The sequence below is a fragment of the Lagenorhynchus albirostris genome, chromosome 2, assembly GCF_949774975.1.
Source record: "Lagenorhynchus albirostris chromosome 2, mLagAlb1.1, whole genome shotgun sequence".
Lineage (NCBI taxonomy): Eukaryota > Metazoa > Chordata > Mammalia > Artiodactyla > Delphinidae > Lagenorhynchus > Lagenorhynchus albirostris.
In genome coordinates this window covers 21,331,291-21,346,308 of record NC_083096.1, presented here as the reverse complement: position 1 = coordinate 21,346,308, position 15,018 = coordinate 21,331,291, and the positions used below count along the sequence as shown (strand labels likewise).

General features: G+C 44.6%; 1 protein-coding gene across 1 annotated transcript in view; it reads left to right on the top strand.

Annotated features, from left to right (window-relative positions):
• The first annotated feature begins 538 nt into the window (after positions 1-538).
• TP53BP2 (tumor protein p53 binding protein 2) overlaps positions 539-15,018 on the top strand; it is a 66,664-nt gene continuing 52,184 nt past the window's right edge. Inside the window, exon 1 of the mRNA XM_060127458.1 lies at positions 539-845. Within this exon, the coding sequence (XP_059983441.1) occupies positions 819-845 (27 nt within the window). The 5' untranslated portion in view covers positions 539-818. The remainder of the gene's footprint in view (positions 846-15,018) is intronic.

The following is a 15,018-nucleotide window of genomic DNA, read 5'->3' as shown; positions in this document are numbered from 1 at the left end:
ATCTTGCTGGGACGGGGCAGTGGCCGGGCCTCCAGGGACATCGGCCGTTCCAGCCGTGCGGCCGGGTCCTCCCATGAGGTCCGGTCGCCTGGCTTCGGCCAAGCCCCGCGGCACCGCCGCGGGGAGGACCCGTCCAGGTGCCGAGTCTCGGCCCAAGGTTCAGCTTCCTGGCCCAGTTCGAAACTGCGGGGAAGTGACGGCCGCAGCCCCCGGGCTCCTCCGGCGTCTTTCATTATTCCGTCTTTCAGAGGCGGCCTTACAGTCCCCGGCCCCGCCTGCAGGCGCGCGCTCCGGTCGCTCCGCCGCGCGCCCCCGGCGACGCGTCGTCCGAAGGCAAATAAAGAAAAGGTGACCCGGCGCCCGCCAACCCGGGCGCGAGCCAGCCGCCTCGCCTCCCTCCTGCCGCGGGCCCGCGCAGGCGCGCGCGGCTCAGTCCCCGCGTCCTCCCCTCCCCCAGCCAGCCTGGCGCGCCGCGGGCGGGGCTCCGCGCGGGGGGCGGAGCCGGCGCGGGCTCGGCGGGGGCCAGGCCCCGGGATTAGTTGGTTTCGGAGCAAAGCGGGGGGAGTCCGGGCCGTCGCGAGCGCTGAGTAGACAAAGCCGCGTCCGGGGGCCCGGTCGGAGGTGGGCCCGGGGCTCGGTGGCGCCCCAGCCCGCGGGGAGAACTCTGCGGACCCGCACGCCGCCCCACCACCCGCCGTCGCTTTGCAACAGGTCCGCCGCCTCCCGGGCGGCCTCCCTCTGCGCTCCCCACCCCCGCACCGCGCGACCCCCTGGGCGCCTCCAATCGGCTCCGAGCCGCGGTCTGGCCATCCGCTTCGATGCGGTTCGGGTCCAAAATGATGCCGGTAAGCGGGCTGGCGGGTGGGGGCCGGGGCCGGGGTCGGAAGTGTGCGGGGTAGCGGGCGGGGGTCTGGTGCGCGCCTTCGTGCAGGTCCCCAGAGGAGCCCGGGGGCCTGAGTCCGCGTCGCGGGTGGTCTTTGCGTTGCAAACCTCGGGAGAGCTGCTGCGGCTCCATCCTCGGGGCTCTCCACCCCAAGCTCCTGCGTGCGGGAGCGGGGAGACCCTCACCGCGGGGAGGGGTTCCAGCAACTGCTCCAGAGTCGGTGAGGCAGCCACTCGAACTTTTCTTTTTCTCTCTGGTTGGGTCCTGACTTTTTGCAGTTCTTGAAGGTCAAGAACAAGGGAACCGGGAATCTTGTTATTTGCTTTGTCTTTAAACAAACAACTTTAAGTTGGAGTGAAATATACCTACTGAAAAGAGAACTTTTGCTTTATTTTTAGTTGAATTTCGATCTTGATAGCTGTGATGGCAGCCAAGCCACTCTATCTCTTTCTGGAAACTGGTTTTAATAAATGCAACCTCAAAGTTTTTGATCGCAGTAAACGCATTTGCCTGGTTCCTGCTGTTTCCCACAACTTGTTTAGCTAGACCTCTGAGAAGATTAGTGAGTTGTTTATAGGCTCTGTAGGCTTTTGACGTGGCCACCAGGACACAGGTGAACAGCAGGTTTGAGACATTTGAAATGCCCCTTTCCTTCAACGGTCGCAGAACCTGGAGGCTTGCAATGGCTTATGCAGACTTCAGTAGTGTTGTTTCCTCGAGGAAGTTGTACTTAAACCTCTCCCACTGAAGCGGGATCATCTTGCAGTCATCCGATGTTTTCTTATGGCTTCATTTGTTAAAACAACGAAACAACTTTTCTTTTACTTTTATACAATCTGTGGAATGAGTGGCGACAAATTTTGTTTATATGCAGTCACAGATGCAGAATATAATATTCTGTCCCCAGGCCCCCTAGCTTGTGTTTAAGGAGGGCGTCCCTAAACTTTCACGTACTGGACACACTTAATTTATTGGATTTGATAATTGAGTTTAGATGGTTTGGGATAGTTTGTCCTGCCAGGATTCAGGGAATTTGAAAGTGTTAATAGCATTATGCATCCTATTTTAGTTTAATACCTGGTTATGAAGTTAGGTTTGTGATCTGAATGCCCAATATTAAAATACGGACATAGGATAAGGGTGAGGGATTTTGCTGTTAAAATTTTTTATTCCTTGGATTTACATTTCTTTGCCTTAAAATAACTTTTGCAAGTTGTCTGTGAATTCTTCTTAAAAATAGGAGCAAGACAGCAAATGTGCGTTGTTGCAATATGATTTCTTCCTTGAAGAAGGAAGGTGTTCTTTGGGCTTTCTTAATGCTTATGAAAGTTTTCTTTCTCCCAACTACATACCAGATCATCACAATCTATAAAAATTTATGTAGCTCTTTAAGACTAATTTAGCAGCATGGTTCTTCTGATTGCCTTTCCTAATGTCAGTAGACTCTTAATGAGACTGTGTGCTGTGATGGCATGCGCAGTATTTGCTCAGCTCCTACCTTTGTGACTGTACCCTTTTTTCTTTTTTACGGATTTGTTCCTCAATTTCACCATCTGCAAAATGGGGATGATAGTAGCTCTTAGGGTGGTTGGGAGGATTAGAGTTACTGTTTATGAAGCAGTTGGTGCCTCATTGCCTTGCTTAGAATAGTTGCTAGATAAGAACTTCTCCTGAATTTGCAATATTGGTTAAACTGGAGATTCTTATACTTGCGACACACAAAAATATGAAACAAATTTTCACTTAGTAACCTCATGTTATATGTGTCTTTATCCTGTAATGTTTGGGGTACTTGAAAATAAGACTGTTTTCTTAAATATATTCTCCTCTTTAGCTTTTAATATGGATTTTTATTCCACCAAGTGAGGTTTTGAATTTATTACTTTGAAAAATTCTAATTTATCAGGAAGAGCATTATGCTTAATATGGAAAAATGGATAGTCTCAGAAAGTAGATAGTTGCTTTGATATACTTTCTTGTTGGGGTAAAATGTACGTAACATAAAAATGACCATTTTAACCGTTTTTAAGTGTATAGTTCTGTGGCATTAAGAGTACAATTTTTTGATCTGCTTTTAAAGGCATGCTAAAAATAATTTGCTGTTGATATTTAGGCTGCATTATATTAAAAATGTGCAAATAAGTTGTGTTCATGTGTTTTCTCACCAAATGTTAGAGAATCAAGTGATTTTCTTCCATGTGGGACATGAGTGATACTTGGACCCCAAACCAGAAGGGGATGATGCATTTTAGCAGGCTAACTAAAAATAAGTAGACAAGCGCTGAGAATCACAATAGAGGTAATGATAGGTTATTGCAGAAAAGGGGGTAATAATTACACTCATTTTCAGATACCTGCCATAGTTAGTATGTCTGGTTCTGTGATATTTCCACAACTTGGTGAGGAGAAACTGATTATGCTTTCATACTTGACACCTTATTTTTTCTTCATTAAAGAAAGGGTCATTTGCAGTTTGACAGTATGACTTTTTAGTGAGCCACTCTCATATTGTATTTACTTATCAAATAAAGGGAAATCATCATTAAAAGCAAAATTTCTCAGCCATTTAAAATTATATCAGATATCTTTTTTTCATTGCTTTCATTTTGTGAAGTGTTGTATTCAAAGAAGAATATTTTTATGAAGGAGCTTAGCTAACTCTAAAAGCATTCACTGTTCTTTTAGATATAGTTTTATCAAAATTTTTGTTTGTACTTGCTGCTGAAAGGTAAATTAACAAAATGTACACACAAAACCACACACAGTATTCTGCAGTGCCACATGGAAGGCCAGAGGACTTGAATTTGCCTGTCTCAGTGGTTGATGTCATATATTTGGCATTTATATCCAGCTGTGATGGAAATGAACTGTATCTGTGCTGTCCAGTGTGGTAGCCACCAGCCACCTGCAGCCACTGCACTTGAAATGGGACTAGTGGGACCAAGGAATTGAATTTTTTTAAAAAATGTATTTAATTTTAATTACATCGAAATAGTCACATGTGCCTAGTGGCCACTGATTGTATTTACAGTGCAGTCAGTTTGACGAAGTGGCACAAAGGATAATTTTACATTTGAATCCCATATTGCAGCTTCACATTTACATTAATAGTTTAAATGAAATAGTGATGGCCTGTTTATCGCTAATGACTTGGAGAATGGTTTTTCTGATTATTTAATTTAGTGTTCTGCCTAAACAAATTTTATCATGTAGCCCTAATACGGATAATATTTTCGAGAAAATAATAGCTTATTTTAAAGAGCTCAATTGAACTAATCATGATTTATTTTTAGGTTTATGGCTTCTTATCTTTTGGTGCTTCAGAGGTATCGTAATTATTTCTAGTTATCCCATGATGCTGTGAAATAATATCTGATTATTTGAGCTTCTAGTCTGGGGAGTCTGGGACCAAAAAAATGGGATATTGTAGTAGCTCCTTTAGAAGTTTGATACCTGGTCAGTCGGATTTATATATTTCTAAAGGCAACTAGGTGCAGCTTCGTTAGATGTACAGCCCAAGAGCTTAACTTCTGCTGAAATACTTGTATTAGTTTCATATAGAAGTGCTGGTTTTGCCCCTACTGTTTTTTTTTTTTTTTTTTTTTGCGGTACGTGGGCCTTTCAGTGTTGTGGCTCTCCCGTTGCGGAGCACAGGCTCCGGGCGCGCAGGCTCAGCGGCCATGGCTTACGGGCCCAGCCGCTCCGCGGCATGTGGGATCTTCCCAGACCGGGGTACGAACCTGCGTCCCCTGCATTGGCAGGCGGACTCTCAACCACTGCGCCACCAGGGAAGCGAAGCGCTGGTTTTATTTGCACATATTTTTCCAAACTGAGATTGTGTTTTGAAATTACAAACCTTTCAAGTTATAGCATTGGAACATTGTATTATTATGATTATACCACGTCCTGAAAGAATTTATTTTTGTTGTTGAGTAGTAATGTAGTGAGTTAGTTTAGGTTTTATTCCAGAAGAAAGTTTAAGGTAGGTTCTCTATAGAATTGTAATTCTCAAAGGCTGTTAAATCACCTATTTTAAAAACTGTGCAAAGTATCTCACATTTCATGTGCTGTAGTGAAATTTGTTGCCTTGTGACTTCTGCTACACTAATTAAAAGCTGAAAAGCATTTAATAATTTCTGTATTTTTACCTGTTTCAGAGAAACCAGATTTAGACTTTATAAAGAAACGTAGCACAAACGTGTACCTGCTTATATTTAAAAAATTAACTTAGAACTTCTTTATCTGGGAGGGACACGGAGGGTCATTTATTAATGCACTGCTTCTAGGAAGAACTGTTTTCTCTCCCTCTTCACGTCCCCTGCCCCCCAGCAGCAGACAGTAAAAACAAGAAAACAAAACCTCTCTTTTCTGGAGCTTTTAAGGAATACTGTAGACCTTTATCTCTTGGTAATCTACCATAGTGTGTGAGACTCCTTAAAAAGTCTTTCTAAAGCTAACTTAACACTGAGCCATTCTTGCAGCTCATGTGAGGTCCAGCCTCTCTCCAGCTCAAATAGGGTAACTGCGTACCAATACATGTTGGTATGACTTGCCGTCATGTATTGTAAACCTCTCACCACCCTTCTCTACTAACAAATATCACAAAGAATATGAAGAATGGGATATAAGAATTCAGGAATCCAGGGTGTTCTTTTCAGCTCATGCCATGTAGTCAAGTCAAACATTATTTAAATACATTTTTTTTTGACGATGTGCTAGGTACTGAACAGAACATTTTCCTTAATCAGATGTCATTGAGAAAAGCACGCAGAGATGACAGACCGTGTGAGAGGTATACTTACGCTGGAGTGGTAGGTGAGACAGTAAAAGTTTTCATCTTGTTGGGGAGAGCCAAGAAGTCTTAGTCATTAAGGAGATCCTTTAGGAGCACTGAGCATTAAGGAGGATTCTTAAAACGTTCTGCATACTGTCTTATCAAAAGAAAACTATCTTATCGAAGAAATGCAGATTCTCAACATAGTTAGATCACGTGCAAGAAACGTAGCTTCGCAGACTCAGCCACTGTGGCCATTTTTAGCTCTTTTCTACATAAAATTTATCCAAAAAACAAATGATTTATTTGGTTAGTGGAACCAGATTTTCATTGAAAATGTTCATGGGGCCAGTAGATACTGAACTTTCCCTTTTGAAATGCATATTTCAGTGGTTTTTCTAGAAACAGATTTATAACAGTACTATTTATTTAAATTTGAAACATTTCTACCAGAAATCCCTAAGGCGCAAGTTTAGGAAAGTAAACTATTGTAGAATACCAGTTGAAACTGCTAGTGGTAAAAATAAAAAATGGTCAAGGCGGTGTATTGGTCTTCCACAGTGGAATGAACAATTTCTCTGTAAACCAGCGTGGGTGAAAGCCCTGTGCTCTCATTTCCCACCCAGGATGGAGAGGGAGCTTCTCCTGGAACCCCTGTGTGCCCCACACCTGCCCCGAGGTTAGGCTGCTCATCCCAGATAATCTCCTTATGACCCTGTGAAGCGAGGCTACCCCCTTCTCATACAACAGATAAGGAATTTCAAGCTCAAAGGGTTTCGGTAATTTACTGCAGGTCACGTGGCAGAAATGAAATGAAAACGAGGTCTACCTGTGAAGAAATGTTCTAGAATTTTTTTTTATGTTTGTTTTGTTCTGTTTTGGCTGAGCCGCATGGCGTATGGGATCTTAGTTTCCCCACCAGGGATTGAACCCATGCCCCCCTGCAGTGGAAGCGCGGAGTCCTAACCACTGGACCACCAGGGAAGTCCCTCTAGAATGTTTTTATATACTGGGCAGGACAGTAGTCATGATGTTCTTTTGGCTAATGATAACTTCAAATATTGCTTTTCAGGGCATAACTATAATTATTTTTGACGTAGAAAAAGGAGAACAGAGGTATCTTCCCATATTTAAATCCAAACTGGATGAGAAGATTGGTAAATGTTTCTTACCAAGTTTCGACTGATGTGGAGCTGACCTCACCCTGTGCAGAGTAAACATCTCAGTGACTATTAGTTTTTCCTATGTCTAATATTTCCATAGAGATCTTAGTTCTTCCACATCAGCAGGGAAAGAGAAGGGGTGTAATGATTACCTTTTTTTTTCTCTTCTTTCTTTTTAATGTTTACCTTTTGTATGAGGGGTGTTGGATAATCTTTCTTTGACGGTATCTTTAAACAGGGTGTGAAGGTGATGAGGTAGGAAAGAAAGGGCAGAGTAGCGTAGGCGTGTTGGGAGCCGTGGAGGGCAAGGAAAGCGTGGCGTCTGCTGAGAGATTGCCATCGTCATTGTGCAGTCATTTCCAGCGGCTTGAGAGGGACAGCAGTGACTTGAAGGAATGCCCGCTGCTGGTGGGATCTCCAGGCGGGGGCAGAGTGACAGCATCTCCCCTTGCTGCCCCAGGGTTGTCTGTATAGTGAGGAATAGTGATTCAGTTTAGTCAGATGAATTTATCGGAAGTAAACTAGGGACTGATGTCAAACGACATCACATTAAATCATCGCTCTTCATTCTTTCTCATTAACCTGCTGATTGTTTTTGGATGGCCTTTTGGAGACAACATCTGTTCAACAGGTATTTTTAGCGAACATCTACTGTATTCCAGCCACTGTTCTAAGTGCCATGGACACAGGAAAGAAGAAGAGAGTTTTCGGGGAGCTTACCTTTCAAGAAGTTTAGTGTGAGGCTTGGAGGGGGGCGGATATGGAAAGTAAAAAAACAAAACATGAGAGGTATGTAGGATTTAAATAGCATCATGTGACTGGGATGGCTGCTTTAGATTGGATGGTCAGGGAAGTGACATTTCGGCTGAGACCTGAATGACAGGAAGCGGCTGGTCTTGTGAAGATTTGTGGAAGGGGCATATCAAGTAGGCAGAATTCCCAGGGGCTGGTGTAAAGGCCCGGAGGAAGCAATGGGGATGGTGAGGCTGGAGATTAGCAGGCTGGGGGGCGGGTGGCAGGAGCGGAGGTGGAGAGGTGCAGCGTGTAGGCTTTCCTGGGCTGGGGCGAAGATTTTAGGTGGCAGGGGAGGGGATGTGGCAGCCACTGGAAGAGTTTTAAGCAGTAAAAGTGACATGATCTGAGAGGTTAGAAAAGATCCCTCCGTTGCTGTGTGAGAATGGATGATGGCGGCGCCAGAGCGAAGGAACTGGGAAAGGTGCGAGAGCCTGACAACCCACGGCATAGGAAGACTGCAGAAAACCACCTAAGATGGAGAAAAGCGTTATCACACCGAGGGCCCAGCTGTTAGTGTGAACTGGATGTGAGCTCAGTCCACACAGTGTGTGACTTGCTCTAGGCGTTCAGAAGCTTCAAGGGTGAGAGAAGAAACAGTAACACCTGCCCGGGGTTGGGATTAAGACCAGGACAGGGATGGGGAGGGTAACACGTCCACAAGCTCCTCCTATGGGACTAAAGAGAAACCAGACTTTTTATATCATTTAGAGAGCTCTGCAGAGCTTGAGAGAAAGCCGCCTTCTGTCCCCGTGGTTCTTTAAACGGAGAGGGGCACATCAGGTTTCTTACAGAAGCCATAACCCTGCAAGTGTTTTACAACAACTGTGCCTTTGACCATGTGACCACGCCACCATGGAAGCTTCTGATACTTTCACCTACAAGTTCCTTGACCTCCTTTTTTTTTTTTTTTTTAAAACGCTGTGATAATCTTCATTTTATTGACAAATACAAAGCAGCTAGCAATCTAGGAAATTCAAGTCAGAGGCGACTTGAATTCTAGAAAGGGTCTCCTCGTGCCAGTGTTTTTTGCACCCCAACAATATCTAGTTGCTGACTGATACCTGGTTTGTGATGTGTAGGTCGTTTTTTGGTAATTTATTGATCTCCTGGAAAGGGGGGGGCTATTTTTTTTTTTTTTTTTTGCAGTACGCGGGCCTCTCACTGCCGTGGCCTCTCCCGTTGCGGAGCACAGGCTCCGGACGTGCAGGCTCAGCAGCCATGGCTCACGGGCCCAGCCGCTCCGCGGCATGTGGGATCTTCCCGGACCGGGGCACGAACCCGTGTCCCCTGCATCGGCAGGTGGACTCTCAACCACTGCGGGGTGGGGAGGGCTATTTTGGATAACACTTTTATTTTAAAGGTAGATAGGATCCTTTCTCTGGTAGGTTTTGCTTGCTGCTTTCAGTGGTCGGGAGACCTGGGCGTTATCCTGCTTTCCTTCTGTTCTTCTGTTTTCTCCCATAATGGTTTCATCACTGTCACGGACCCCTCCTCTCTAACCCCTGGTGCTCCTCTTCTGCATCACCCCTCGCCTGCCTGGACTGGGGTGATCCTCTCCTTATTTATCTTCTTACCCTTACTGTTCTTCATGCCTTCAATCCATCTGTACACTTCTTCGTGGTGGTCTTTCTTACACTACTTCGTGGTGGTCTTTCTTTCTTTTTTTTTAATTAATCAATTGATTTATTTTTGGCTGCGTTGGCTTTGTTGCTGCACGCGGGCTTTCTCTAGTTGTGGCGAGTGGGGGCTACCCTTCCTTGCGGTGCGCGGGCTTCTCATTGTGGTGGCTTCTCTTTTTGTGTAGCATGGGCTCTAGGCGCATGGGCTGCAGTAGTCGTGGCATGCGGGCTCAGTAATTGTGGCTCACGGGCTTCAGTAGTTGTGGCTCGTGGGCTCTAGAACGCAGGCTCAGTAGTTGTGGCGCACGGGCTTAGTTGCTCCGCAGCATGTGGGATCTTCCCGGACTAGGGCTCGAACCCGTGTCCCCTGCCTTGGCAGGCGGATTCCTGACCACTGCGCCACCAGGGAAGACCCCGTGGTGGTCTTTCTGAAACAGCAGTCTGTCTCTTCCCCCTCCAGAATTCTTCCAGGCTGACTTGTATTACTTACAGACTATGATATAACCTCCTTAGCTAGATACAAAGTTTCTTTATTGTCTAGCCCAGTAGATTTCGATTTCGGCCTTTTTGTGTCAAGATAGACTTCCAGAATATTTTGCCTCTCAGTGGGCAGTGGAAGTGATTGAAAGACTCAAAACACAGAACAAGTCAGCACTTCCAACCCAGCACCCACCGTGGAGGGGGAGTAAATAGTGTGTTTGCTTTGTGCTGAATGGAAGAGCAGCCACCTCCTCACTGCTCAGCCGACCTTCCTTCGGGATCGAGGGGCAGTTCTGGAAGATCTGCTCACCACCTCGCACATGCTCCCAGGGACCCTGCGTTAGGACTGTTTGTGGGGCCTGATCCCTTTTCCTTTCGCTCACGGTAAGTTGCACCTTCTTGTATATTGCCGTCCACCACCTGCTCTGCGCCATCTGACTTTGCCATAATCCCCTGTGTGTGTAAAACAAGTTTTGTACGTTGTAGGTTTCTACAGCGCAGCTGCGGCTCACTGGTTAAAAAGTGACCTGTCTCTTCTGTTTGTCCTCCCACCTTCCTGTTTCAGCAGTTCCAGGATTGCAGTGAGGATAGCATGCTAGGTTTCCTCACGCCTTTACGTGTGATGTTTTTCTGCCTGGATGGCCCTCTTCCTGCTTGTCTTACTCATCCTGCAGTTTTCAGTTCAGTAGTACTCCTTGAAAGGAGTGCTTTTTTTTTTTTTTTGCGGTACGCGGGCCTCTCACTGCTGTGGCCTCTCCCATTGCGGATCACAGGCTCCGGACGCGCAGGCTCAACGGCCATGGCTCACGGGCCCAGCCGCTCCGCGGCATGTGGGATCTTCCCAGACCGGGGTACGAACCCGTGTCCCCTGCATCGGCAGGCGGACTCTCAACCACTGCGCCACCAGGGAAGCCCGAAAGGAGTGCTTTTTTTTTTTTGGGATTGAGAGGAAACTGAAGGAGGAACTTCTTCAGAGTGACTGACGTTGATGGGATAAGACTCAGTCTCAGGGGAGGTGACTGTTCTGTTGACGTAGATGAAGTGCTTATGTAATCAGATACCTAAGACCAGCTAGTTTTTAGTATGTAATGAATTTTTCCCACAATTAAAGTAACCACTTCATATGTGCTGTGTCATTTTCCCCAGAATGGTAATTATCTCAGAAAATGATTGTGGACTCTAGGTAACACTGAATGAATGGCTAGGATATCCCATATGTGATGAACTTTTTTTTTTTTTTGTGGTACGCGGGCCTCTCAATGTTGAGGCCTCTCCCGTTGCGGAGCACAGGCTCCAGACGCGCAGGCTCAGCGGCCATGGCTCACGGGCCCAGCTGCTCCGCGGCATGTGGGATCTTCCCGGACCGGGGCACGAACCCGTGTCCCCTGCATCGGCAGGTGGACTCTAAACCACTGCGCCACCAGGGAAGCCCTGTGATGAACTTTTCTAACAGTACTGTTCAAATTGGTATTGAGACGAATGTGTCATTGATTTCTAGATTCTACTCACTTGCTATTGTGACCAAAGAAATAGCTTATGATGTAAAAAAAAAAAATCCATTGAATATGATTTTATAATTTTTTTTTATGTAACTCAGATATCTCATAGAAACTGATGGACTGATGTTTAAAATATTCCATGCTAAAAAGGCAGTACATGTCGTGTATGAGTGGTACACTTAGTGTAGAAGTAGGTTTAAATATCATTGATCTTTAATACAACATTAGTTGATGTAACTCATGGTAATTGATGAAGATTTAATAAAGCAGTTTAATGGCCTCGAGAGTAAACTCTAGGCAGGAGAGACGGCTCAGAAGTCATAATAGGCCTCTCTAAGCAGTGATCATCAGATAACTGTAATAAGGTTGGACTGATCATCAGGGAGGCTGGAGAGTATCTGTTTGAGGGAAAGGACTCAAAGCTGTATCCCCGCTGCTCCTGAGGGAGGCTCCACAGAGACCGCTGTTGGGTTGCCCACTGAGATGGGGGGAGAGGCGGAAGGGCCAACCAGGCTGGGATAACTGGGGTAACGGGACAGCACACTTCCTACAGAAGGCCGGCAGCCCAGCCCACCTCTAGGGCGGAGTGTGTCCAAGATAGGGAGCCAAGTGAGCCACGGAGTGTTTCGGTGCACGCTCCCTGCCAGCAGAGCGACCACGGGAGCAGACAGCCGGGACTCCGAGGGGCAGGACGCTGAAAACCCGGAAGATCGGAACTCTCTGCATCTCATTTCTAACCCCCTTCCAGGGTTGTAAGCCATAGTTGGGCTGAATGGCTCTGTGCGTTTGAGAGATTGAAAGAAGCTTTGGTTGCTGTTGCTATGTCTTAATCAAATCCCCTTTCTGGATGTATGAGTGTTAAGAGAGGTGTTTTTCTTGACCAGTTATAGGAAGCCTAGTGGCAGCATCCTCTTCTAGAAGGAAATCTGGGGGCTTCCTTCATTCATGACATTCTTTCTCCACAGAGGAATTATTAAATACAAAACGCATCTTGACTTTAATCTCACTACGAGCATTATTACCTGGCTGTCCCTATGGTGAGTTTCCTGTGAGTTGTAAGATTGCAGAGGATTTATGTCACTTTTTACAGATTGTTCATTTTTCTCTAAAGGACAATTTTTTTCTCCTCTTCCATTGTTTTTTTTTCCCTCTTAGGTAAACCTAAGCAATTTGAGTTTTTGTAAATCAAAGCTCTGAAGGTGTTATTGCAAAGCTTAATTTCCTTTCTCTGACAGGGAACGTCTTAAACTCTTAATTCTTTTTTTCTTTCTGTGGAACTTCACATGGTTTTTTCAATCAAAGGAATAAACTTTGGCCTCTGACACAAGTACATTTCTTGTAAATGCACCGGGCAGTTTTTTTTTTTTAATTTCCTCTTGGAAAAGTCTTCCAAATTTTAATCTGAAATAATTCCTCTTTGAAATGAGTCATTCTTGTGTTAATAGCATAACATTATAGTTACAGTGAATACATGTCCTGTAAAAATGGAACTCTTAAAAATAAATCTTTGATCTGTTCTTTTTAAGTGAAAATTGTCTGTGACTTTGGATGTTTGGAAAGGCAAACCTTCCTTCAGACATGACAGGTGTGAATGACTGTGCACAGCGTGTGGGGAGGTGTGGCCTGGCCCAACTTAACATAGTGTTTGATCTTTCCCTGAATCTTCTTTCTTTTCAGATTGATCACTTTAAGAATCGAACCACATTTACTAGTTTTACTGAAATATTTTCACATTGTTTTATCACAGTTTGTATTGTGTTATGTGTACTTTAAAATTGTAAATTACTGTAAAAATACATTAACGTTGAGATTTAAACAAATTTAAAGTGACATCTATATCTGATCTCCTAATACCACGGATTTCACTTACATATTCCATACAAGTCAGTTCCTGTGTCCATATGTTTTAGACTTTTTTTTTTTAATTTATTTTTAGCTGCGTTTGGTCTTTGTTGCTGCGCGCGGGCTTTCTCTAGTTGCGGCGAGCGGGGGCTACTCTTCGTTGCGGTGCGCGAGCTTCTCATTGCGGTGGCTTCTCTTGTTGCGGAGCACAGGCTCTAGGCACGCAGGTTCAGTAGTTGTGGCTCACAGGCTCTAGAGCGCAGGCTCAGTAGTTGTGGCGCACGGGCATAGTTGCTCCGCGGCATGTGGGATCTTCCCAGACCAGGGGCTCGAACCCATGTCCCCTGCATTGGCAGGTGGATTCTTAACCACTGCACCACCAGGGAAGTCCCCAGATGTTTTAAATGGTTACAATCTACAACTTAATATTACTGTTTTATAACTTTTTCTTACCATTTTTCTAACACTATACTTACAGTAGTTGGTAGCTGGGTCATAGTCCTTCCAGCAGTTGTATTTTAACTTTTCCTTGCTTAACTTACTGGATATTTAGTTTTCTATCTTGCTGTTTATTGATCTAGCACCGTAGTGAAAATCTTCAGGCATTTAGAGTTTTTCTTCATTTTATTTATTTCTCTAGGGATAATTCATGAGGTATACATAAATTTATGGGTTTTGATACATGATTCATTTTACTTTCTAAACGGGATTTTTAACAATTTTTAGTACCATCATTATGTCTTTGAATGACTCACTTTCCCACAACCTCATCTCTGTTATATCATCTTTTAATAGAAGACTAATTTAATAGTTGTAAGTGATGCCTTGTTGTTTTAATTTAATTTATCCTCCCACCCCCAAGTTTTACCATTTGTATTGCCCTATGTGATCTGTCTGTTATAGCTTTTGCTCTTAAGTATACTCTAGATTTGACTCTTGTTGTTTATTGGGTAATCTATTCTCTTTGTGGCTCATACTATAAAAAAATGAAGTTCTTGATTTACAAGTTGGAAATAAGTTAACAGTTGATGTCTGTATGTCACTGAGAAGGGCTGACCAGCTTTTAAGGGAAGAAAAGCCATCTCCTCTGTTCCATCCAAGCTAGATGCCATGAGCATTTTCAGATGCCCCAGCAATTTATTGTCCTCGTAGCCGCAGGTGCAGCTGTAAAGGCTCATGTGTTGTTTTGATCTGATTATTGCTGCACTGTTTATGATGAAGTTAATTTACGTCACAAGTTCCCAGGAACACATTTGTGAGTCAGTGAGAATAACCAGGATTCTCACGGCAGCCTCCCAGGGGATTTAACTCTAGGGAACTCCATTTTCCTTGCTTCCATATGGGAAAGAAGCTAAGGAAGTCACCTCTATTTTCTTGAGAATATGGTGTTTTAAAAAAAATCTGGGGCTTCCCTAGTGGCACAGTGGTTGAGAGTCCGCCTGCTGATGCAGGGGACATGGGTTCGTGCCCCGGTCCGGGAAGATCCCACATGCCGCGGAGCGGCTGGGCCCCTGAGCCATAGCCGCTGAGCCTGCGCATCCAGAGCCTGTGCTCCGCAACGGGAGAGGCCACAACAGTGAGAGGCCCGCGTACCGCAAAAAAAAAAAAAAAAAAATCTGAAGCATCAGGAAAAGATGGCATTTTGGAAGTAAGGTTACTATAGATTATTATTTTTCTATTATTTCTTAATGCTTTCCATTAATTTATGCCTCTTTGTTGAAACCTCGGTCTACCTCCGATGACATTCATCTTTCTCTTTTCTGAATTTCCATTTTACCTACAGCCTCACTCATGTAATTTGGTACTAAATTGTTCTCTAATCTTTTCATGAGTAAATTTTATTTCTTTTAAGAGATTTTTATATTTCTCACATAGTAAGTATGTAGTAGGCATTTTTAATTGTGATATAATTCACATACCATAAAATTCACCCTACAGAGTATATAATTCAGTAGGGTTTTTT